We start from the raw sequence: 25529 nt of genomic DNA, 5'->3' as shown, positions 1-25529 counted from the left end.
AGAGGGGAGGTGAGTCAGGAAGGAGAGAGCAGTGGGAGATGAATATTAAGCAGCTGTAGTGATTAGGGTGGTGGTGCAGAGTGGCACTGTGACAGTGACATTGGCTGCCATTGGCAGCCCCTGCCATGGTGATTCACTGGAACCTGCTTCATTTGGGCCATAATTAGCTTAAATGTTCAGAGAATGAAAAATTCATCATCACTTTGAATCTTGTTAATTGGGAGAGCCGTCTGCATTAATAGAGGCCATTTGGAAGCTCTGTGCTTATGAATGCGTGTGTGCGTGCGCATACACAGGTACGTATGTGTGCATGCGCATGTGTGTTTAGGGTGAGAGAGCTCAGTTTTGCATCCACTTACCGGAGGGGCTGATGGATTCCAAACTTTACCAGTTTTTATCATTGAACAAGCCAAATAAGCTTCTTATAAATGATAAGGACATCTGAATAACGCTGGCAGCGGGGAGAAATTTAACAGCTACAGTCGAGACTTACCAGCATATCTTATCATTCACACAGTTAACTGACAATGCAGGGACATGCAGCTGGATGGAACTGGGTGGATAAAAAGTGAGCTAAGTAAGGAGCATGGGCAGAGGAGCCAATGTGAGTTTGATTGGTAGCTCGTCCATGTGCATTACCGACTTTGAAGAGCAAAGGCAGAGTTAATCAGTATCAGCACATTGTATGTTAACCCCGCAGTCACTTTTCAGATGAGCACAGAGATAGGAATATAGGAAGAGATAATGTATGTATTCGGCATCATTACTGGCAACAGAGATAATGTAATGAACACGCTTCTTGTGTATTTTGCATACAGATGTGAGTGCCATGCTGGAAATTAATGTTGTGGAGATTATGGGAAACAAAAGAAAAATCTCTGAGAAATTAGACAATAAAGTCTTCTACATACAATCATACCAACAGATTCAATTAGAACAGTATGAGCTCGACTGTTTTGTTACTTTCTAATTATTTGTAGTTATGAGAAAGCTTTCTGTGCTTTCATGGGATGAATATTGCAGTATGAGCAAATGTGTGCGTGGATCAAAAGTACAAAACGTCAGTGTGTTGTATCAATTTGTTATAGACAAAGTAGGCAAAATCTCCTCCAACAATGACCCAGAGGCACACCACGAGGAGAGGCAAGCCATGCAAATGTTCCGTCCCTCCACAAAACATTGTGAAAAAGGGGCCCCAGAGGGCCACTCAATGCATGCATTTTCTAGTAATGACTATAAACCTCTTTAAACTCCATAAAGTCACTATACAGTGCAACGTTACCAACACAAAAACTGTCAAAGTGGGGCCCCTAAAGAGAGAGAGGGAGAGAAAAGAGCATGTGTGAGCTGGCGACACGACAGTGAGGCTGCGGTGGCCAGAGCAAAGGGAATCAAGTGATACGCAGAAGTGTGATGTGTTTACAGGTTATTTGTAAGTGAATAAATGCTACATCTCCTCAAGACCCAAGCCAAGTTGAAATCAGCCTCCCATTGTAACAAAGAGGCAAACTCTGCAGCTGCAAAATGAAGCCAAGATGAAAATATCAAAATCTATTTGAGTCTATCCCCCATAGACCCCCATGTTAAAATGTACAGCAGAAATAAACATGTTTACAGCCTGGTACAAAAAACAGTTTTGGTCTCTATGTCTGATTGCCCCCTTCTGGACAGCTGCACAAGGGGTTGATTTTATAACTCAACAGTTTACATTTTTGAAGGCTGAAAGTTACACATAATTAAGAATGTGTTTGCTGTGAGTGACAGGCTGTCTGCTGATAGTGTTCTCGGCTCCTCAGTCAGACCCACCCCTCGCTCCTCCACAGCAAGCCTCTCGCCAAGATGTGGTCACTTCGGACTCTAAAAATACAAGATGGCAACGGCTGAAATGCCAGACTTGAGGCTTCAAAATGGGAGTCAACAAACCAAATGCTGATGTCACGGTAGCTACGTCCATTACTTTTACAGTCTTTGGTTGAAACCTGACCAGGCTCACTTAAGACTGGCTTTTAAGGTGGACCAGTTATTCTCCTTGTAGTGACAATCTCAGCCTCTCTTGAACAGATGATGGAGAGAAGTCTGGCTGAGTCTGCTGAGGTAGGAAGACAATTATTGATCCCTTCTAAAAATATATTTAGTATTATAACTTTTGGAGTCATTCCTGAAAAAATGAATGTGGGATGATAACCAGTTCTGTGAGCTCATCGCCGTGTCATGAGTATCTCTATATAGCTGGGAAGCATTCATGCACTGACAGAAGTTGCTAGACAGAGAATCACATACAGTTTTTTGACCGCAACGCCAGGCCGTGTCAACCAAGGTGTAAGCTCATTGTAGTCGTGAAATATTGTTCTTTTGAGAAGTTTATTGACACAGATTGGTGGATTCTTGCAAGTTCGTACAGAAGACAAAAATGTGAGCAATAAATTGCATCAAAAACAAGAAGAAGTGGTACTCTTTGTTTTCACCTGATGATCAGCCGTCTGATACGGCCAGGGAATGCTATAATATTTATTTAGTGTGAGACTATTGTTGGTTAGGTTTTATTTATTATGTGAATAATGTAAAAAAATATTGTAAAAAAATTAATTCTTTAATTTCTTGACCATCATTTTGTGTACTTTGTTAATGGACTTTTTGTCAGGGACCTACAAGAGTGAAAGGTCACCACTACAATGAACCATTCATGCTTTTGCATTTAATGCTGAATATGTTATGCACGTTATACACACTGCATGTTACACTCATGTGCACTCTGATAAACCACACCCACACATGAGAAGTGTGTTTCTTGTGTCTGTCAGGGCAGGAGGGGTTAACAGTTGCTGCTGCAAACACTAAGTAAATTAAGACTAATGTCTGTTTATTTCCCCGCAGTGGGGCCGGAGCCTGACCACCGTGACGATGTGCGGCAGCAAGAGAGACTGAAAAGCCTGCAATCAAGGACTGAGTGTTGAGTTTAGACTTTTAGTTGGTGGCCAGTGTGCCGTTTAGTTTAGTTCAGCCTCAGTGACTGTGTTATATGGGGTGTGTTTCATATTCAGTAATAAAACATGCAACTGTGTCCTTCCTCTAAACCCTCTGTGTGTGTGTGTGTGTGTGTGTGTGTGTGTGTGTTTATATATATATATATATATATATTCCTGGAAGCATCAAACCTTGTTACGTGGTGGTAACATATGCACCCGGTGCACCCTCTCTGAACTTCCCCTTGCAGGAGGCAACAAAAGCTGTTATATTTTCACATTCAAAACAGTAACAATGTCATAAAGCAAACACATTACTGCCACCTATTATGCGGCGCTGCTGTGTGCACCGTGTCTGCATGAAAAGCAAAAGGTGGACAAGATGAATCAGACGGTCTTCCGAGAAGCTCAATAAAAGCACTGAAATGACCATATTCATTAGGTGGTGTGTGTGACATAAATACGATATGTCTCCCTCTATACTGCAGTGTGTGAGGAGGACACAGTGTTTATGCGACAGACAGCCGAGGCTGCAGAGCTCAGCCCAGTCTGGACCAGCTCAGCCCAGCCCAGCTCGACCCAGCCGGCACTAATCCATCATCACCACCACTGAATCATCGCGCTGCCAATAAAGCCAGGCGGCAATACATTACAGGCATGTGGCAGGCTTTAGCGATAATGACATTGAGAAGTCCCCTTGGGCTCTAGGAAAAGCCTGGGCGCATGACACACTTGCTTACAGAGGCAATAATATATGGAAATGCATCAGTGTGCCAGACAGGGGAGAGGAATGGGGAGATGAAGGAGTGAGTCGAGTCTATTCATAAGGAAAAGAGGGAGGAAACGGCCTTCGCAGTGACCGCTTCCGATCGGTTTCCAATGTGGACTCATGCAAATCCAGCATTCAAGGATGGGGCTCATTTTAGATTCAATCCTCTCTAAACAAGCCATCTTACAAGCAATCTCATGTGTCAACACCCCACTTTCTGTCTTATCTTGCTCTCACACAGCCGAGTTGATATTGCAATATGGCTTGGACATGCGACATGTTAGATACAGCGCCGCCAATCATCAGCATGCCGTGTGGCACAGGGGCAGGCCAGGGGACTGAATGTACAAACACAGCACAGTGAACTGTCGGTCTCTTGCTTTCCTGTTTTCTTAGGGCTGACGTTGAGAACAATCTGCCTGTTAGTCCCTCACCTTCACTGCCGATGCACCCAAAAAACACACCTAATGTGAAAATATCGGGGATGTGAAGGAGGAGGGGGTTGATCTTTATGGTGATAGAAGTTAACTACAGAGCAGGATGGAAAACCGGTGTCAGGCGTGGCGTGAATAGACACTAAGAGCTCACACAGCTACACCAATCTGTGCACGGAGAAATGAGCTGTCAGAGAAATAACGCTGCAGCTCGTCTGCCTAGAAATCTGTCTGTCTTCACAGTGTCACACTCCTGGGTGAGATGTTTAAAAAGTAAATTGTTACCATTGTATGGCAAACTCAAACTCTAATTTTAATCTTTGCATTTAAATGAAAAGTTTACCGGGTAACTGTGTGCTGAGAAATTTGCATTAGCCTAGGGTTCATTAAGGTTTTCTGAAACCCATTCAGCACACGCAGCCATCAATTTGAAATAAAAACTCTTTTGACATTAGTTAAGTGGTATTCCAGTGTAAAAAAAAAAAAGCACTTTGAAGGTGTGAGGTAAGTTTTGTGCTCCAAGCAATTGACCAGATTTAACCCCGATTTGGTGATTTTAAAATACACAGATTGAGAGGAAAATACCATCTGTGAAAATGAAGTTACAACTCAAATTTCAGGAAATTTGTCTTAGCCGAGAACAATAGGGCACGGCCACAAGGATTTGTAAACAAAGCAGCAGAAGATTTGATTGACAGTGTTTCTGTCTGCTTCAGTTTGTTCTGAAAGTGCTTTGATGCAGGCAGTGCAAAAGCAAAAGTTTGACATTTTGGGAAACATTCCTATTAGCTTTCCGGCAGAGTTAGATGAGAAGATTGAAACCTCTCTCAAATTTGTTCAGCTCTGTCTGAACAGACAAATCACATTTGTTTATTAGTAAAAAGCCTTCATAATTGCAAGGGCTGGGTACTGTTTGAAAACTTACAATACCAGAATAATACCAGTTAAGGCTGTCAGCATTAACACATTAACCATGATGCAATTAAGGTCTGTACATAACGAGTTAATTTGAGTTTTAAAGCGACAGTGATGACAGTGGTATCATATGAAACTAGAGGACCTGAGGAATCCAGTGGTACCATCTCATGCTAGCTTCTCAGGATGGGGAATGAATAACAGCCCAGGGTTAGGCTGAATTTTGGTGATGGAAAAATGGCAATCGCCATTTCACAGGAGTCCCTTGACCACCATTAGTCTCCCCTTTACAGACATGCCAGCTCTTTTCAGTCCCATGCCGTTTTTTTCCCGTCATTTGATTCCTAATGAAGATGATCTGGTAAGAATTGCTTTATCTAGTCAATGTGGACATTTCAACTGCGTTGAAATGCAAAATAATGAAATTGAAAAAATACAATTAAAAAATTAGATTAATCATGATTAAAAAATGTATCATTTGACAGCCCTAATACCATTACAGTACTTCCATCAATGCCCATAATGTGAATAGGGTGGCACACAATTTGAGAAGAGGGCAATAAGCAACCTCAGCGACCCTCTAACCTGGAAAAAGTGCTTAAAAATAATGATAATTTGTTGAATAATTTTTATAATTTTGAATGTAGTTTTGAGAAATGTTTCCCTAGCCCCCCCCACACCATACTATACAGGGAAGATCCACCTCTTTTTCTGGAGGTTTACATTATACTCTCTAATCAGCCAAAAAGCCATTTGAACATACAGGAGAGTATACCCAGCTCTTCCACACTGACCATCACATATTTATTCACCTAGCTACCTAGCAGTTTGCCCAAAAAGGTCAGTTTCTCTGAACTTTTCTGAGACACAACAACACAGCACAAATACTGTAAGGCGGAGGCAGCGGTATCATCAGCTCTACTTACATTCAGCATTTGTCACATTGATAAGTGACTAAAAACGAGGAAACAGAAAGGTTCGGCGTGGTTTTAACCTGAGCTTTCAGTTTACATCACGACTTATTTTGTGGTGTGTTTCTTGGAGAAACGAACATGAGACAGGAAAGACAAAAAAGGCAACAACAGGTTTGTGCTGATAGAATAAAAGTCTGGATTTATTTCTGTTTATCTATACATTAAACAGGTGTTCCTGAATGCAGCAAGAGAAAACACAGAACAGGATGCTAAGCGTCAAAGAGTTGCTCGCATAGCAGAGGTGTGGCCGGTTTAGCAAAGACATGTACACTCTCTATCGCATATACTTATAACATTTTCTGTAAATGTAGGGAGGCCTCCGGGAGGCTGAAGTAGGGTGAGGGAGTGTTTACTGCAATAGTCTTCTTTTCACATTATCATACCAACTGGAAATACTCCATACAGTAAGAACCCTGTCTTTCCCTAAAGATCATTGCAATGCAGTTACAACTACAGACAGGTATATACCCAAGCAGCCCTGTATAGCTCAGTTTAATTCAGTTCCATGAGTATGAAAATGTAGCAATAGTTCAGTACGGATTTGTCATGTCGCCATTGTCCCCTTTACTCAATCTCAAGGCTGTGCAGACACATTCAAAGGTTTGAACACTCTCCAGTTTATCTCTCTCCCTGTTTGGCCCTCCACCCTACAGTGATGTGGTACCAGGTGATTACAACTCAGCACCTGCATAGGAATTCGATTCGACACAAAACTCTCTGGGACAAATCCCTGGACCAGAGCAAAGCTTAAAATTGAACCATTAAGAAACAGTCCAACAAATGGCTTAAGTGCTTCCATGAAACCAACTGCTGTGTATTTCATACACTGCTCACAGTAGAGAGGAGTTCCCCAGCACTTTACATGTTCACAGACATGGTCAGATTAAAAAAAAAAAAACAACAACAAATATTTACATACTGACATTTAGAGCAAACCACTTTAAACACACTTTGGCGCAGAAAAAATTCCATTGGTGTCACTGCAAAGGGTAAAATATAAGATAAAGCGCTTTTTGTATAGTTAGTCCACACACTATATAGTGCTGTACATATTACTTTAGCTCACAGTAAGCCAATCATGGATGATGAAATGCACTAAATTCCAATTTTGAAAACTGGAAACTACACTTGAAGTGTTTAAATATCAGTAATGGATGATAATACAAATGGGGAATCACAGATCGAAGAGGTACCTTGATAAAATCAATAATTCCAAAACTGACAGGCTAAATCATCCCAAAACAGCCATCGTGAATGTATCATGAAACTCTGCAATCTCCATTATAGCTGCAACTAATAATTTTCATTACTGACTAATCCGCCAGTTATTTTTGCAATTAATCGATTAATCATTCAGTCTACAAAATGTCCAAAGTCATGTTGTTTTCAGTTTACTTATTTTACCAAATCAATAGTTCAAAACTCAAAGACTCTCCATTTACTGATATAAATGACAAAGAAAAGCAGCAAATTCATACATTTAAGAAGCTGGAACCAGCAATGGTTGGAAAATGTTGGCCTGAAAAACGAATGACACGATTAATCAATTCTCAAAATAGCTGGCGATTCATTTTCTTTCAATCACCTAATCAACTAATCATTGCAGCTCTGATCTCTGTAATGTTTTTCACATTTTCAAACAGATGGGGCTCTAGTTCATACATTCCCAGAATCACTTCAATCGGATAGTGTTTTTCCACCATAAACACAACTACCAATGGAATCTCACCTCTGTAAAAACAAACTTTACATTGACTCAGACAGAACATGGCTTTGCTGAGGACCTCTCCTACTGCGACATACGCTGCCCAGTCCAACTGAGATTTCCTTTTATGAATATCTGGCATGCAACCAGTAAACAGTGGTATCCTTTAAATGTATCGGTCATCTGAGCGTGATTGAATAATTATGTCCTACGTATAGTGAAACCTGATCTAACCAGTAAAAATGCATATTTCTGAAAATACACTGCAACAATGTAATATCGGTAGACAACAGGTGCTAGAAGCAGATGCATCCATTGAAAGTCAGCAAGTTCTGAGGTACTTCTGAAACTCACAGCTGAGGATATAATCACTATCTACAATATTTGGATGGATAGCATATAGTTGATACAGTAATAGCAGGGTTACCGTTTTTCGCGAAATATTTTGGCTTAGAATTTGATTAGCTGAGGGGATAGTGGCGGTTGACACACCTGAATAAAACATAGCTGTATGAGGTTAAAAACATAGAAAAACAGCACCATTTGAGGTCCGATAGACAGATCAGTTTTTGAACTGTTTGCTGGTAGCACCGTCAACCAGTAAAAATCTCAGAATGCAATACAGAGACACAACCACTGATCAACTGCACGACATAGCAAAGAGCGAAGATATATATTCAGAGACGACCCCTCACGCAGACACCCCTTTACAGCAGCATCTTTAAGCAGGTAATAAAACTGATTTCTCCTAAGAATGATATTGTGTACTGAGGTGTTTTACAAGTTTTATATGCTGTACATGTTGAGAGTAACCAGGTATACCTTTCCTATAGATTTTTTTTAATATACACACATAGTTTACAGTCACTGACAAACAAACACCAGAGTAACAATGAGGTAGGACGGTGAAGTTAGATGAAGTAGAACCGGTTTGTGGATTGTATACAAAGTTACTGATACCTTAAGAAAAATATAGGCCTAACAATGTGTTCCTCCCATTTTTTTTTCTTATTTGAAGTAAGTTTGACATTGTATCTGAGGCTCAAATGTGTTTTGTGTACACTTAGTTGTGAAAACTGCAAGATGAAGCCATTTATCTTGTTCCACAAGTTAGAGCCGATCTCTTTTTCCCAATCAAACTGTCAAAAAAGCAACTTAAAGCTCCCTCACTTCTGAAGCTTTGACAGGTGTTCACAACATAAGCCAAAACACCAAGCAATGAGGACAGGATTTGCTATTATCTCGATACATGTGAATTTTTAAATCCAGTCCGTATAAATGGCAGGAGGGTAAGGAACTAGAGGTGGCACAGGAAAAGGATCACAGAGCCAGCGAGGTTACATTTCCTCCCTATCGCTACTTGAGAGTGTGACAGTGAGAGTACTGGAAGGTCTGGTATTGTGTTGCAAACTAGCCTATGCCATCCATTGATGGCTCTGCCAGGTTATGTACTGGTGTATGTTACTAATACGCTGCTAAAACCCAAACTGCTCCTTTGCAAGTGACTTAGTACATTTGCTAGAGATTGGCCTTGCCATCACAGATTAAACCAAATCTGGGTTAAAAACATACAGTACTTCCATACAGCTTTCATCCATGAAAGATGGTTTTAGTTAAAGGATTAGGCTTAATCGCGCTCCAGGAAAACCAGCCTTTGAAAAAATAAGTTCCAGATGATGTAATAGCTCTAGTAATGCTCTATCTTAAAGCATTATTTTAACCACACCCCCTTTTGGCATCAAACAACAAAGAAACAAACACAAACACAACACACGACAATGTGTCAGAATTTCAGCATGGTTGCTTTGCACAGCAGAAATCTTTTCTTTCTTTTAAAACCGCATGTATCTTTAATACATGCAAGCGCACGTAAACCTCACATGTTGCTTTGTACAGGGAACAAAACTGAAAAGGGTTATTTTTCTTTTTTTTTTTTAGGAACAAGAAAAAAAAGTCACCCTTTTGGTGTCTTACGATTCACTAGGCTCTATTAACTTGGCAGGGGCCTTCTTTTGTGCAAACCCCGCTGATTCCTCAGTCAGCAAACCCCCCTTCTTTAGCTTGATCTCAGCATTCAATACTTTGGTAAAAAATACAATTATTTCTATACAAGTCATATCTATGCATAACCAGCATCTTCACACATTAAGTTAAAGCACATATTCCAGTCAGCTTGCACATTTTATAGTAAATATTTTTAGACTGATGAATCATGTTTTGGGCTTTAAAGCCAAGAGGAGTTTTTGGCTTTTGCTTGTTATTTTGCCAAGTAAGCTGTTTATTGTTCAGGAGGCCATGATAGAGTGGAAAAATCCAGTTTCAACAGAGTGAAACTTGTGGAAATCTGGTTTTCTAAACATCCCGAATGATCATTTCAGAATTAGATTCTTAGAAGTAGTAGTAGTAGTAGTATTACCACCAAATAATAGTTGGAAGTATTAAATCTATCTAGCTTGTTTTGAAACATTGGCATGTCAGGGGAATCTGACAATTGTATCCCGTAACGCATTCTTGCCACAAAAAAACAAAACAAAAAAACCCAATAAAACCAAAATATTCTAAGGTGCTTCATGATAATACAATGATTGTTAGGCTTTATCTATATAGACATTTTAAAAAAAGGACAAATATCACAAATACATTTCTTTAAGATTGAAGAAATTGCCCAGAAGTTTAAAGTGCATTCAATGTAAATGTTTGTGTTGATCTAGCTACTGCATCTCAATCGAGTACAATGGTTTAACAATACGGATTCTCATCTTACTGTGGCAGATTAGAAGGTAGATCCTAAGTGAGGCTTATTAAATATCAAATGTCGTGAATGTAGCTTAATATATGGGCTCTGTTACGGGAAGCCTTGTCTCTCTTGTTCCACAGAGATCACTTTGGCTAAGAAAGGGAGTTTTTTTTTTTCATTTGTTTGCAGATTTCAACAATCTACATCTGGATACAACATCAAGCTTAAAGCCAACAATTTATATGAAAAAAATAAACCAAAAATATAAGTGTAAAAAGAAACACAAATAATTGTCAGGTAACGTGGAATTACAACATCAATTAAACCAGAACCTTTAAAACTGTAACATGTAACATGACTTAAAACTGAAATATTCATGTTTGGTGGAAAAAAAATAAAAAGATATGTTTATGTACACTAAAATATCTCCAAAGGTAGCTTAACAAAAGGCTGATCTGAACTTTTGAAATAACAAAAAAAAAAAAAAAAAAAAAAGGACAGACAAAATGATAGACAGAAATAAATCAACCGACAAACGAGAATCTAGAGTATGAAGAGGAGAGAGGCTTGATGGGCAGCTCTGCAGCAGATTCACAGTTAGCCACAGCTAGGTCACAGTTGAGATTTCAATCTGCAGCATTTAGTTCCAGCCTGCAGACAGCCACACAAACCATTTTGGATCAAAACAATAAAACAACTGGAGAGGAAAAAAAAAAAACATTTAAAAAAACATACAAGAAAAAAAGGACATTTTCAAAGTTCTGATGGCATAGCTCAGAAGAAATTGTCACTGGAGCGACCTTACTTTGTTCCCCAGTGGCGTGGCTTAAAAAAAGAGGGGGTTATTATGGGATTCAGCAGGCCCAGACGACTTCAAACAACACAGTAGTGTTTCAGACAGCTTTACCCACAACTGACACTGCTTCCACATGAAGATGACCTGAACCGTGCAGAGCTGTGCCCTGTTTTTTCCCCACATTGTCCCGTGCAGCGCAGCATCTTTTAACTACAAGAGGAGGGGTAAAGTAGCCCGGCTCAGCTCAACTTAATGGTGCAAATCACACAAAAAATAGTACCGAACCACCTCTCACATTCTCACAGCAAAGTGCAGGCGAAGCTTCAACCGCTTCAGCTTACTATACATTTACAATCACAGCTTACTAGAAAACCCAGGGACATACCGGCCCCTGGTGATTGCCAAATCCATTTAAGGCCTTTCTAGGCATCAACATGCCTGTACCACTACAACTCATAAACAGTCAAATTGTCTTAAAGTGACATGTTTGATTAAGAGTAACACGGGAACATCCCATCCAAGACTTTCTCACTGATGGCTCACAACTAAAAAGGTCAACATAAAAAACAAAACAAAGATAGCACTCTATAGAATCTATATTAAGAGTCAAACTTCCCATTTATTCTCCGTAAGCCATCTTTTTAATAAAGCAGTCCCTCCAGGATTTCATGATTTTGCTGTCGCAAATTTAGCTAATTCCTGTGAATTGTGCGTGACCTTGATATTTGATTAATCACCACAACTTTACCGCAAGTTTAACTATTTAAAACGAATAAATCTGATTTTATCGTATGGCAGCGTATTGATCCGCTCAGCAGCTCCTTGCCCCGCTCTCTATCTCTATTTATCATGAGACTACTGCTGCCCCTGGGACTGTAACACACACAGTGACAGGGGGAACTATCAGCATCACATGGCTGAAATTACCAAATACTTACGGGTTTAATAACTTGAGTCGAGCCATTTCGGTGTTGCTTTCTAAAGCTTCCTGACTGGCACTGATGTATATAACAAAGAAAACTATGGACCAGCAATTTCAAAAAAATATTATTTGTTTTATTTTATGCCAATATTGGCTCAGAAAATGCATCAAATCCATTCTATGTATCATCATAATGTTTTTTTTTTGAAAAGCTGCCATGAAATCAGGCATTTCAGGCTGCAACAATCACAAAACAGCCCATGAAATCCTAGAGGAACTGATAAAGCAGATGTGTTGTGATTTACTTACAGTTAAGGGGGTGCGCACACTAATGACTAACCTCTATGCGCAACAGAATCTCTGTTGCAAAATGCAATATGGCTGTTACCAATTAAGACTTGTGCATTTGAGACCCTGATGTCCCATTTTATGCAGTAAGTACCAACAGCAAACACTCCCAGCAGTTACCAAAATATCCAACTGTTCACACGTCTAAGATCTAACGCAAAGCTAGTATCATAACCTTTATAGCATCAGAAGACTTTATCTCGGGAAATAACCTTGTACTTTTTAAAAGTTTTAGGACTGAAAACTATGTTCTGACACAGAACAATAAATCAATTTAACAATTACATCTAATCTCTCAGTCTCTCTCTCGACACAAATGCACACACAACAATAAATCATGTCTCTGTACCAATCCCACTGTAAAGCTTATAAAAACACTCATAACAGCTCATATCAAACTAGTTTACACAAGTTCAACTTCTCACTGGTGGGTAAAGCTGTCTGTCAGCCAATGGGAAAACTGGGCACTGAGGGAGGTGATGGTTAGGGAGCTGGGAAAAGGGTCTATTTGTTTAAACGCAATAACCAATCCGATGTGTCAAAGAAAAACAACTGCCCCTGAAATTGTGACAAACATCCCCAACCACCCATATCAAGTCCCCTCAATATCCTGCGGACCACGAGGGGGAGGGGCAGAAGGCGCTGGCGTGACAACAGTTGATCACTACATGCCATCATAGGTGAAGTTCTCCATCTTGACTGTCTGTCTGATGAGCAGCTTGGACTCCCGCCGCTCCTCGTTCTTGATGGACTTGTTGATGTCCATAATCTTTTCACAAATGTATTTGTTCACTTTGGACAATCTCTGCGTAATCTCCGCACTGTCGGCTGTCTCTTGAGACACTCTGTCGTAGAGACACTCTGGGGAAGGAGCGAGTGTGAGCAGTCAGACTACATCAAATTAAAAAACGCTAATCTTATCTTTGTCTGGTATCTAATGAATATAATTAAAAGATTGAAAGGCATGAGTTATGAAAACAAAAAAAAAAACATTTTTCTGTACCTGATGTTCTTCCAGCTCATCTCAGCTTACAAAAAACCTCCAGAAGGATTCATCTCTTTAAGAGTCTTGATGTTATAGGTTTAAACCTGGAGTTTATCTTACCTCTGACGATTTTCAGTTTGCTGGGAGACAGTGGAGGTTTGGGCAGGGCATCCTTCTTCTTTTTGGTGGCCACTCCGGTGACACTACGGTTCTTGAGGGTCTCTGTGCCCCAGATCATTACAGCCAGGTTCTTTGTGAACTTGGAGTCTCCCTGGGTCCGCTGCAGCTGGTGCCACTTCTCCTCCTCCACCCAGATCCCTCCACCGAGGTGTACCTTCAGAGAGGACAAGTGTAAAACCAGAGAGCTGTGAACATCACATTTCAACATGTGCAGTCTGCTGAAGGTAAAAATATCTTGTAAGTGTTGTCATGTGCACAGTGCCAGACAAACTGAAAACTAATGCATCGTGACTTTTATCAGTTCAGTTTAAAAACAAAAGAACGAGTGCTTTAATGCTTGTAACAGTGCCCCCTCACACATTTTCATGGACCAATTTCAAAACTTTTCCATGACTTTTCAAGAACCCATAAGAAAACTTCGCTAACCATTCACAACGTGTAACAAGAACAGAGAACAGGGTTTCCCCACAGTCATTTATGTGGCAGACCACCACAATCAAAACATCTGCCACAACAAATAGTTGGTGCTATGAGTGACAACTGAACTCCCTCCGCTGCTCATGTCAATTGCTCGATCTCAAAAAAATCTATACAATTTACAAGAATTAGAGGGGTATAGGTACGGAAACTTTAGGATTCATGACCCAATGTGCTAAATCTCACTGTCACAGCATGATTTTTCTTGCAGTATTATTAAAAAATATCAGATTCAAACTCTATTTAAACAGAATTCTGACTGGCTGGCATGGACTGAAAGACAGAAAATGTGGAAAAAATAAAGAAAAGTCACACACTGGTGCATGTTAGAGCTAAATTACATCAACAGCTAAAGACAATAAATATGCAATTATGTTACGTTATGTGGATGGTTATCCACAGCAGATTACTGTAACAATTTCATAACACACAACAAAATTCCATGATTATTTTCTTTAGGATTTTACTAATTCGGTGCCTTTTCCAGGCCTGAAAAACAAGACTGTGGAATTTTATGACTTTTCAAGGTTCACAGTGGCTGTGGGAACCCTGTTTAAAGCACACAATGCTCTGCCCTGCATAGGACATTGTCATCTACTCCACACTTGCTTGCTCATGCAAGATTCCCACAGAGAACTGCAAAATGGAGATCTGTCTGCCTCATCCACAGAAAATAAATACTTCAAATATAATTACTGTTACCCATCTGTTTCATAACCTTCGAAAGTTATTAACAAAAAAAACTACAATAAAACAAAAAACAAAAAATAATCAAACAAAGCTTGAGACACTGAGAAATTAAAGTGGACAAAAACATGGATCCCCAATGGTTCATGTTGTTCAACAGATGCTGGAGCATTATACTTCAGAGCAGTAGTTACACTTTTATTGTTTACAGATCCAATTTGGAGCAGGGAGGCTACTTCATTAAATCCTATTGATGTTTAAACAAAATTTAGACAACAAGAGCGAGCGCAAGAAGCAACTAGGCATGAGAGAGAAAAGAACTGAACTGAGACTTAACTCAGTTTGTTAGCCTTATTGGGATAACTCAAGAATACCTTTTATTCTGCGATGATGATACTGGCCATCCAGTTGCCTGAGACATTTGTGTGACAGTTGCTGTGGGATCTGAATCCAGTTTTATCAATCTACAATGCTCCACGCGGGTGTAAAACCCTTTAAATCTAAATGGACAAGGCAGATCATAGCTCGTCATGGCAGAGCACATCTAAACCAGCACCCGCTTAGACCAAATTACAAATCCCAAGAAGCACCACTTTCACCAACTAGGATACATAAATAAGCTCAGGCCACTGGCTGCTTGTAGCCTGGATTACCTCCAATATGAACTTAGCCTGTAGCTTTCTACACACTTCCCCTGCATGTTGCATAAGCCTGCACCAAACATTCCAAGCCGATTGCCAGCCAAGCCAGACTGCCCTGGTCTTCTAGGTGAGCTAATGCAGCAAGGGGCATATGTGACTTTCCCTTCTCTACTCTCTTATCACTGTAAAGTCTTTAGGCTAGCATCCAAAAGGCTTTTCCCTGTGCAGCTAATGTGCTTTAGGCCCCCGGCCAGCAGACAAGCTTTTTACTGCCCTTAAGTTAGACAAGATTGTTTTCATCCTCCCTCCCCATTGCTCTCGTTTATCTCACTCCCTCCATCTCTCCTCCTTCTTTTGCACCTTTTATCCCCACCCTCTCACTCTCTCACCAGGGCTAACCTGTCAGTCACTTTAAATTCCTCTCGTGCAAATAATTAATATGGGGTCCCCGATGTAGGAGAGTTCTAATTTGCAAGTGTTCTTCACGCTTGAAGTGGCTGCAGGCCCCAGAGCTTGTAGTACCAATTCCCCCCCTGTCATCAGAGACAGGACGCTGGTTGAGTTACAGCGGTGGGGGGAGTAAAGAACCCTAACAGGCTAATAAACACTGATGATGCTGGCTGGGCTTGCAGGAACAATAATAATCGTCTCAACCTTGTTTACCTGCTAGGGTAGGGCAGCCAGGGGGAAAGGACTGATCAACTATGACGGCATGTTCCCAGGTCCACGGGTGTTAAGAGGAAATACAGCATTTCCTACAAAATTGGGAGACTTCCCACAGTCACCCCCAGGCAGAGAGCCAGGGATACTGGAGAGGGAACCAAAGGATTCAGGGCTCTCAAAGAATGAGAGGGGTTTTTGGGGATACTCTTTCAGTAAAGGTTGAAAGTCCCTTTCTGACCGTATAAATTACAGGTGCATTCACATATATCAGAAAATGGAAAGTAAGTCCCATTTTCTTTTATTCTGCACAAACTATGATGACTTAAAGGGAGTTAATATTCCATGAAATTGCTTGTCTAAACACTGCTATTTCCTGGTGCTCTGATGACCAAAAGCTAGAATGGTTGTTTAATTTTGATGTGTTTAAGTTTGCTAATTTTGTCGCAGAAGCCTGGAAGAGAAGGCAAGAAAGTTTGTTTAATTAGTACTTATTTTGACTTTTCTCCCAGTGCTTCACAGTGACGGTCTCTGTGAAGGATTCATGAACACTGTCCTACTTGAAAATGATTTGATTTTGTACAATGTTTTAGTTACTTTAGTTGCTTTGCTTTGCTCAATCTTCTTTACATTAATATGTATGCTGGACTTTGGTCCTGACTAGCTTTGATATTTATGGTATCTTGTAAACCCATGTGGGCGGGGCATAATTGAATGCATGAAACAATAATAAAATATTAATTAATTCATATATTGAAGATGTGGACCAATAAAGGATGTTTCTCAACTGATCATATTTAAAATACAGGCCTCTCTTACTGCTGATTGGTACATGACTAAACATTACTAACAAGCTTTTGACAGCATCAGAAAACGTGATTATTTTGTTGTGTGTTTTACTATGTTGAATGTTTGTCAATAATTTGCTGAGTGCTGGCATCTTTCAGTCTTGAATTTTAGTGTTGGGGTAACCCTTTTGTTTACATTTGGACGAGTGATGTTGCCTTCAAGAATAAATGTCAAAATACAGAAAAAAAAAAAAAAGATGCCATCCCGACAGAGAACGTGACAAAGACCACATGGAAGGTCAAAATCAAATAAACAGGAATGTGAACAGACAAGACAGTTGTAATGGTGGTATTCATCACAGTCAGAGTGAATCAGGTACAGTTAAAGGTGAACATCACCTAAATTAAGAATTCCAGTAAGTTATTTCCAAAGCCAAGGGACGTTTAATCAATATTTATAAAAATGAGCTACTCCATTAAAGCTAGAAACCAGAGATGTAAGTCTCAAACTCTTAATGTCATCAAGAATAAAGTCTGGAGCTACTCCGCAGACAATGAATAGGAGGCTAAGATTGTCTTAAAATATGCAAACGAGTTAGCATTTTAGCATCTCCTGTCTTCTTGAAGTCAATGGGTTTTTGGTTAAATGCCTAAAATAAAGTTTGTGATTAATACCAACTTAAGACACTTTCACGTTTTGTTCTAGGATACAAAATACGTCAGTAAATATCCCACTTGTGAATTTTGAAGCTTTTATCCTTCTTGAAAAAGGTGGTTGCTAACAAGTGGCCAATAAAGAGGACAGAATGTCGTCATGCTGAACACAATTGCACAGCCTCGTTGTGGTGAAGATGTTAAGTCATGGGACTATAGTGTAGTTTGTTTATAGCCTATCATGAACTTTTTATTTCAGGCAATTGCATTTGGACTTCAAAAGTCATTAAAGTGGTTCATTTGTGAAGATTAACTTGATAAAAAAATGTGTACGAATCATAGAGATTTCTTTACCACAGAGCTCATTTTCTGCCATTAGCTAAAATCAAATGGAAAAATCCCATAGGCTTTTGGACAAGGGAACCATGCAAACTTCCAGATCAGCCTACAGATAAACGTCATCACTGGAGCCTTATATTGCAGTGTTCTCAGTTCTCAAACAGAAAATGTACCCATATACTCAGGACTGCACTCTAATTTGGGGATTTGGTAGAGAGTTGTTCTTTATAACTAATATTTTTAGACCGTCTTAGACCATAGGAATAAAATATAAAGATTTTGAAAATGGGTGATTTTCTCCTTTAACTAAATAAAAAGTGTCTCTCAGTCCGGTGAGACTTACCTTCCCATCGTTACAGGTGTAAACTGTTCTGGGTGAGGGTGAGTAGCTGGAACTGGTGTTGGCTTCTTCTCTGCATGTCTCCTGGGGCTCAACAATGGGCTCAACCACTTCAGCCTTGATTGTCTGAGTGCCATTGTCATGCATAGGCTCTGGAGATATAAAGAAAATACTTAAAATTATGAAGATATGTGCAACAAATCTGTCAGCACCTGAAGTTGAAGTTATGTCATCAAAGGCCGTTTATCAGCAGCTAGTCAACTTCACAGAATAGAGGATGACATTAAAACAGAGTTCGATATTTGACGACATGCTGGTTACGAACAACCAGTTGAACTTTAATCCTTACAGTATCTAGTAATATGTTGCAATGAGTTTTCTGCTCTTTACCACTGGAACAGTTCCCACCTGCTTGTCTGCTTCCCGCCTTGGGCCAAGGCTTCCTTGTGCCTCGAGACAGGCGGTTATTTTAGCCCAGTAACTAAGCTGGCTTGGTGGCCGGCCATGCTAAGCTCCAATGTAGCTGATGAGTTTTAATATCGGTCAGTGCACTCCATCCCCTGCCCGACAGCACCCTAGGGTGCTCTAATCTTTAGCCTGTCCATTAGATGGTCCCGCCAGTAGCCAGTAGCCAGGCGCCTCTGTCCCAATCTACAGGCAAACTGAGGTTAAAAACACCAGCATCTGGCAAAGCCTGAGTGTGTTCACTGCTGCACGCTGCAATGACACCACTTTTAATCACATTCACAGTGCCTTTTATTCAACTTCCTCCATCTGATGTATTACTTTAGGAATGAATCTATTAAAATCCTACTGCTGGATTATAATCCCATTGTTACATTAGCGTGTCTATAAATCATAACACTTAACTGATGGTGGTTTTTTTTTGTTTTATACCTCCACTTTCCCACCAACTGCTTATATTCCACCCCCAGCTGTGGATCTGCCTTTAAATTTCCTTCCCCAAAGATTTCTACTTTTATTCTTATATCCTGAGTCTTCTTGGAAAGTTTGAAAACTGGCAGAGGAAACATTGCTGTTCTGGGAATACTGATATAAAGTATGTGAAACTGGGCTATACTATATAAACTTGACATAACTTACAGGTTTATTCATATGCATTAGTAGACCTATTTCACACTTCAACAGGGGAGGGTTTTTCATTTCATTTGAAGGAATGCCAATGCATGTTATTTAGCCTGACTGAACCAAAAAAACCTCTTCTATTTAGGATGGTCACTCTCATAATAAGTCCACTCTCTACACTGAGAAGGGCATATTCTGGCTGTACAGATGTGACTTTATAAGACTGACTTTCTAAGAATAAAATCTCTGATCTGCTTTTTTACTACTATAAAAGGTTTTAATTCTCAATGCCAACCAATTTGATCGTTGTGGGCATTTTTTTTAAATGACTGAAGGTTAAAGGTTACTAATAAACTTTGTGGCATACACAGCAGTAGTTTGTGTGTTGGTGTGCATGCTCCTCCTGGTCTCTCACCGCTGCCCAGTCTCATGAGAAGTACGTCTTGCAGCCTCCTGTTGAAGTCCCTCAGTTCTTTGACTTCTGTCAGCAAGCTGCCATATTCCTTCAGCTTCTTGGCCTGCTGCACCAGCTGCCTGCGGGTTCTCTCCAGCTCCTGCTGCAGCCTCCTCATCTCCTCTTCCTGTTGCCTGTAGCTATGAACCAACTCCTCATACAGAACTCGAGGAACCACCGCTGCAGCTAACCCAGACACACAATCCGTGTCCACCTCTAAATGTTGTTGTTGCTGCTGGTGATGATGTTGCTGATGCTCTGCCTCCATATCGTCATCTTCGTCGTCCGCATCCTCTCCCTCCTCGGCCAGCCGGTCCTCATCCAGATCCTCTTCGCCCTCCATGCAGGAGCTGGCTGCATTTCTCTCCAGGCGAGCCACTACTGCTGCCAGGCTCTTGGAGGAGTTGGAAAGGGGGCGTCCATGGTCTTGAGACAGAGCCTGAAGAAAATAACAACTGTCAATTCATGGAACAAATAGGGTATTGACAATAAACTAGAATTGTATTAACTTGCAAGTTGAGCATATGAACATGATAAAAATGAGTCAGGTGTTTGAAGATAAAATATTTTACAGAATTTCACAAATCTTTGCTGCACCGGTGACAACATGAACTTACTGTGACAAACTTAGAAGGCTTAACAGGTAGAAAAGTTACACAGCAATCTAAAAGTAACATGGCAGACTGCAAACAGTTTGTTTTGACTGTACGGATCTCAACAGGAACTGGGAGAAGAGGAGTCACTGAGTTCTTTGATGAGCCGCTCAGAGGATTTGTCTGTGAAAGGGCAGCTGTCCAGAGTGCTGAATTTGTGTTAATCCAGCATATGGTAAAAATAGCGTGGGGGATTTTGGGTGTCGGCCAAGTTTATGGAATTGTGACATTGTATCATCAATAGGTATTTTTAAACATAAGACTATTGCTGTGCAACCTCAACATGACTCATGTAGTCACACTGCATCCACACTTACAGTGTCTTTTTTTCAATGAGCAAAATTATTTAACGTCCTCACTGATATGACACAAGATTGTTAATGAGTATTTTATGTTGGATACTTTGTTCGTTCATTTTGTTATAATACATCATTGAAAGTAAACTTTACACTCCTCAAACATGGCTGATTTTAATTAATCATAGCATAATAATATTTTTTTTCAGTTGTGCTATCAATAAGCATAATTTCCACATGATCAAGGGGCAGCGTGATAATGTGTCATGATGCTGGCGTCACTGAAAATATTTCAGTTTGTGAGGACTAGTCAATTACCCAATGCTGCCCATTTAATAAGATAATAACACAACTACTGCTAAATCTAGGTGATCCTACCTTTTTATGCCTGAGTGGCATTCTCTCCTCTCCAAAACTGTTCTCAATAGAGTTTCCTGAATTCTTGATGGACATCTTGGGAATTTTCATCTTCTTTTGCATTATACTGTCTTCAAATTCCTCTACTGTATCTGTAAAGTGCAGAAACAGAAGCAGGAGGAGATTCATAAAGTTTCCAAAAAAAGTTAGATGAATTTTCATAAGACGTGAAAAGTACCTGCTGAATAATTTCATCCATTTGTCCAGCTCGAGCAGAGGGCGTTTTGTCTTTCCATTCTGCTAGATCAAACTAATTTTTAGCACTCTTAGCCGAGAATTAAGAGCTTTACGGTCGGCTGCGATACAAATCGTCCCGTCTATACGGCGCTTTAACATTAACATGAAGGTGTTAGTTTGATCGGACCGGTCTCGCAGCCCAGACAGCTCAGATTCGGGGATTAGTGATGTAGCTAGTTAAAGCTCGAGCATTGAAAATGACCGTGAGCAAACATTACAGACACTGGAGCTAACGTAAAACAAAATATTTCACTGCAGACTTCAGCTTATTGAAATGATGCACTGTCATGATAAAGCCATGACGTTGGCATGTTGACAGACAGGCTGCTATACATTGTCTCCATAATATCAGACACACGGCGGTGACTGCAGCACCGCATCCCCTCTGTGGCACAAACCGACAGATAAGCAGGCTAACAAGCTAACCGCAACCCACCAAAGCTCTCGGGCTACCGTCTCGACTAGATTTACAAACCCCTTAAAACTGATAATGGTTCAACCACGGGCTGCCACATGTGTTTATCATGTAGCGACAGCCCTGCGTCTGCACGCAGCTAACTAGCGCGTCAGCGCTAACATGCTAACGCGGAACGAATACACATCAAGCTAGCAGGCGTTAGCTACATGTTGTAAACAACCGTTGTGACTGGCTAACGTTGCATGCCACGTATTTAGCGAAACAAGCAGCACTCCTCTATCGAAACAAGAGCGCTAACTCTTGGAAAACGACAGCCAGAGTGTAAAAATCCGCAAAGCATTGACGACAAGGTATGACTACCTACCAAACTTATCTTAGCATATCTAACTAGCTTATCTAGCTAGCCACAGTCGAGGACGTTGTTGTGGCTATCAGTGTCAGATTCCAGCTGATCACGTCCTGACAGATCGGACAAAAGGACCTGCTTTGACACCTTGACACGTTTCGCGCACATCAACGTTACTTGGTCGGACAGAGAAAAACAGCATCAAAAAGAGAAAAGCTGATGTGTTAAAGAGGGCAACTTACCTGCAAGGGCAAGGATCTGTGCTTCGCACGGCTGGCCTGCGCTGCCATTCTCTTCAGTTCTGTGAACCAGATACACCTTCTGATTATCAAAATCTGTTTTGTGCAGAGGTCTGAAATCTTCGACATTTGAAACGGGTAACGCGTAGCACATATCGTCTTCAAAGAATCTAACAAAAGCATACATTATTTACTTCTCTTTGGTCCTGCACTTTGGATATGGTTGACAGTTTTTCCTCACAAAGTATTAAAAAAAATATACACATAGGGGGGGCTGGGGATGGTGTCTGCGCTCGGCTACTCTTGCCTGGTCCACATCACCAGGGTAGATCATCAAGGCATAAGTAATAGACATGGCATTAACTTTGCAGTTTGAGATGCTCAGATAGGGAAGTATTGAAAAATAAACTGTTTTGATTTATTTGCGTCATAAACATTTCAAACACTTTCCCCTTCCACCTATAGTTTTTATGATATTAAAAAGGTTTTTACAGTGCTGTGCAAAAGTCTTAGGCCACCATAGATTTGTTGTTTTAGCAAAGTTGTACTGAGGATATATATTTATTTCTCAGTGTCTTTATTAGGATACATACAAAGAATACAGAGAATATGTAGGCCTACAATGCATTAAACAGCAAACATTCAGAGCGAAATGGCTTCTGCAGACTCAAGAAAACACATGTGACACATTGAATCATAAACATCCGAAACAAAAGAGAGCACCAACAGTCAATATTGAGCTTTGGACATGTCCGGATATAAATACACCAGAAGATTCGTATTGAAAGTCTCATTCTGTCTGCCCAAGAGAGGAAAGGGAAGTCACACTGAATACTTGGAACCTCAGCCTGTGGTTTTACTCTGAAATATTTACATGTCTAATACTGTATACATTTTTCCTGTATGCTCTGATTGTATTTAATGAAGAAACTACTGAGAAAAAGTATGTATAACCTTGCTAAAATAACAAAGTTTAAGATGGCCTAAGACTTTGTAATTTTTCTCTTTGTTTTGTTTTTTTTAATTATTATTATTTTGGACAGTTTATTTCTGAAGGTTTTTATCTTTATAAAGAGATAGAGATGTCATTTAGTAGTCCAATACGCACAACTGTGAACATGCCAGCCAAAGTAACTAAACAACAGATCAAATAACCCCATCCCACCCTCGCCTCCAGACATAAAAGAAAACAAATAAATAAGTAAATAAAACAGAAAAGCCAACAAAAAGGAGATGCAAAGTATAGTAGAAACTGTTGCACTTGTTGCAGCAGTACTCAAGTCTAGACATAATTATAGTGTTATGTCATTTGCAGGTCTTAACATGCAAGATGAATGGCTGTCAGTAGATCCTCTAAGAGTGGATCTAACTATCTATAGTTGCAAAAACTGCATTACATCTCTGGGTGGGCAGTGTCTCATCCCTCCACTTCAAAACAATTAACTGTCTTGCAAGTACAGATGCAAAACCAAAAGTATTTAAATCAGATTTTGGAAGGTTAGATTCTTTAGCCACCACCCTCAGTAAAGCTGTCAGCAGAGACTTTTGAACACATCTCCTCAGTATTTGCAAAGTCGAGAGCAGGCCCAAAAAATGTGGTTAAGAGACCCGATTTGACGTTTGCACCTGGCACACAGGGGATTCACATTAGAATAGATACTGGCTAATTTCTCTTTAGTTTAGTGAAGTTGATTCCTCTCCAACTTCTGGCGTCCTGGGTCATTACCCTTATCAATTTAGACACCCATTACTTCTGACTCTGTCATCTGAGGGAATTGTTTCGGGGAACTGCAGTGAGAAAAGCCACCAAGATGATTACCTGCCTGGTCAGATTTCATTGGTCTCAGCGTGCTTTCATGTGTTTCCTGGTGCAGCCAAACTTCTCATCTGCTCCTTGCATCACAACAGAGAGACTTAAGGCCAGCTGACAGAAATGAACTCTTTGTTATTGTAAGACAGCTAGGTGGTTATAAACACAGGATGGATTTCTCTCAGTTGTTACTCTAATGGAGAGCACCACAGTCGATAAATGACACTAACAATTTCGTTCTGCTTCGGCTGCTGTAATTGAAAAGTAACTGATGCAGAACTATATGGAGCCTTTTTTTTCCTTCTCTGATATTTCGTTTCATAGTTTCAGGCATTTAGTTAGTTATGATTAGTCCTGATTCAAATGCCACCCTTCCAATGATGTTTGTTCACTGTGCTGTATGACCGGTTTCAGAGTCTGTTAGATGTATACAAGAGAATTTAAAAACAAACAAACAAAGCGATCACTCTCAGAACAAAATGCCAGACATTTTTATGTCAGTCACTGGAGCAGTATTTTAGGTTGTTTTTAATACAAGTGAGTGGTTACATCTGCCAGCTGCTGTGAAGAGGCACTAAATGTAAAAATAAAAAAAAAGAAGTAAAATTCATATACATTTACAGAAGCAACTCTTTTTTAATGAAAGGCATTATTAGTTATCAGTTTTTTTGTTGTTGTTGTAATTTTGTTTACATCTAATGCATTGCCAGAGTCCCACAAACTAAAACAGGAATGAGAGTGATGGATAAGAGATTTGAGCAGCTTCTCAACAAGTTGAACAGAGGATTACTGCTAATCTGAGCTACTGTTCAATGGCTCCCCTGTCCTCAAGGCTGGGCTTGTCAACATAAGGCTGCTCATTTTCTGGAGCTTTCTGTCTTTTGAAGTAGCCAGTGATTAAAGGGGAACACCACTCCATGCAAAGGTCTTACATGAGATGTCATTCCTGCCTGCAGCTGGGAGAAGTTCAGTCTTAATTTAAACAAATTTCTCCAGGAGTTAGCATTCATGTAGGTTCACCAAGAATGGAAGTCTACCCTTAAAATACAATAACAATAATAATAATAAAAACATTATTATTTTTATAGTTGAGCTAATAATAATTGACCTCCTCAATATTTTTTTAATTTTATTTTTCAGATATTTTTTGATGCGACCATGTAATTTCCAATAAAATCCCTCTGGATATAGTAATTTCTCTGCATACTTTCACAACAACTCCAAATGATGTAGCACATTTCTTGTAAACTCACCACAGT

At 40.1% G+C, this 25529-nt stretch overlaps 2 protein-coding genes across 5 annotated transcripts in view; both read right to left on the bottom strand.

Moving 5' to 3' along the window:
- The window catches only part of agbl4 (AGBL carboxypeptidase 4), a 497335-nt gene that overhangs the window by 67421 nt on the left and 404385 nt on the right, over positions 1-25529 (bottom strand). The window lies entirely within an intron of this gene.
- On the bottom strand, positions 6168-24327 carry bend5 (BEN domain containing 5). Of its 3 annotated transcripts, XM_088077777.1 has the most exons (7): positions 22646-24325; positions 22464-22522; positions 21182-21312; positions 19816-20293; positions 18318-18466; positions 13669-13882; positions 6168-13424 (listed from the first exon to the last, which is right to left on the bottom strand). In XM_088077777.1, exons 3-7 carry the CDS (start codon positions 21281-21283, stop codon positions 13228-13230), a joined length of 1140 nt encoding a protein of 379 aa, XP_087933903.1. In that variant the 5' UTR covers positions 21284-21312; positions 22464-22522; positions 22646-24325; the 3' UTR covers positions 6168-13227. The 3 variants fall into 3 exon arrangements, with proteins under 3 accessions (XP_087933903.1, XP_042336937.1, XP_087933904.1); XM_042481003.2 differs by having other exon boundaries at positions 22464-24327; XM_088077778.1 differs by lacking the exons at positions 22464-22522; positions 22646-24325 and adding an exon at positions 21399-21520.

Source organism: Plectropomus leopardus, chromosome 5 (assembly GCF_026936395.1).
Source record: "Plectropomus leopardus strain MGB_pleo_1.0 chromosome 5, ASM2693639v1, whole genome shotgun sequence".
NCBI lineage: Eukaryota > Metazoa > Chordata > Actinopteri > Perciformes > Serranidae > Plectropomus > Plectropomus leopardus.
This window is presented reverse-complemented; position numbering and strand designations above follow the sequence as displayed.

Coding starts and splice junctions, on each gene's coding strand:
- bend5 (XM_042481003.2), bottom strand. CDS start 22,647: ATGTATGCTTTTGTTAGATTCTTTGAAGACGATATGTGCTACGCGTTA. Junction 13,883..18,317: donor ACACCTGTAACGATGGGAAG/GTAAGTCTCACC, acceptor TCCTCTCTGAAG/GTACACCTCGGTGGAGGGAT. Junction 13,425..13,668: donor CAAACTGAAAATCGTCAGAG/GTAAGATAAACT, acceptor CTCCTTCCCCAG/AGTGTCTCTACGACAGAGTG.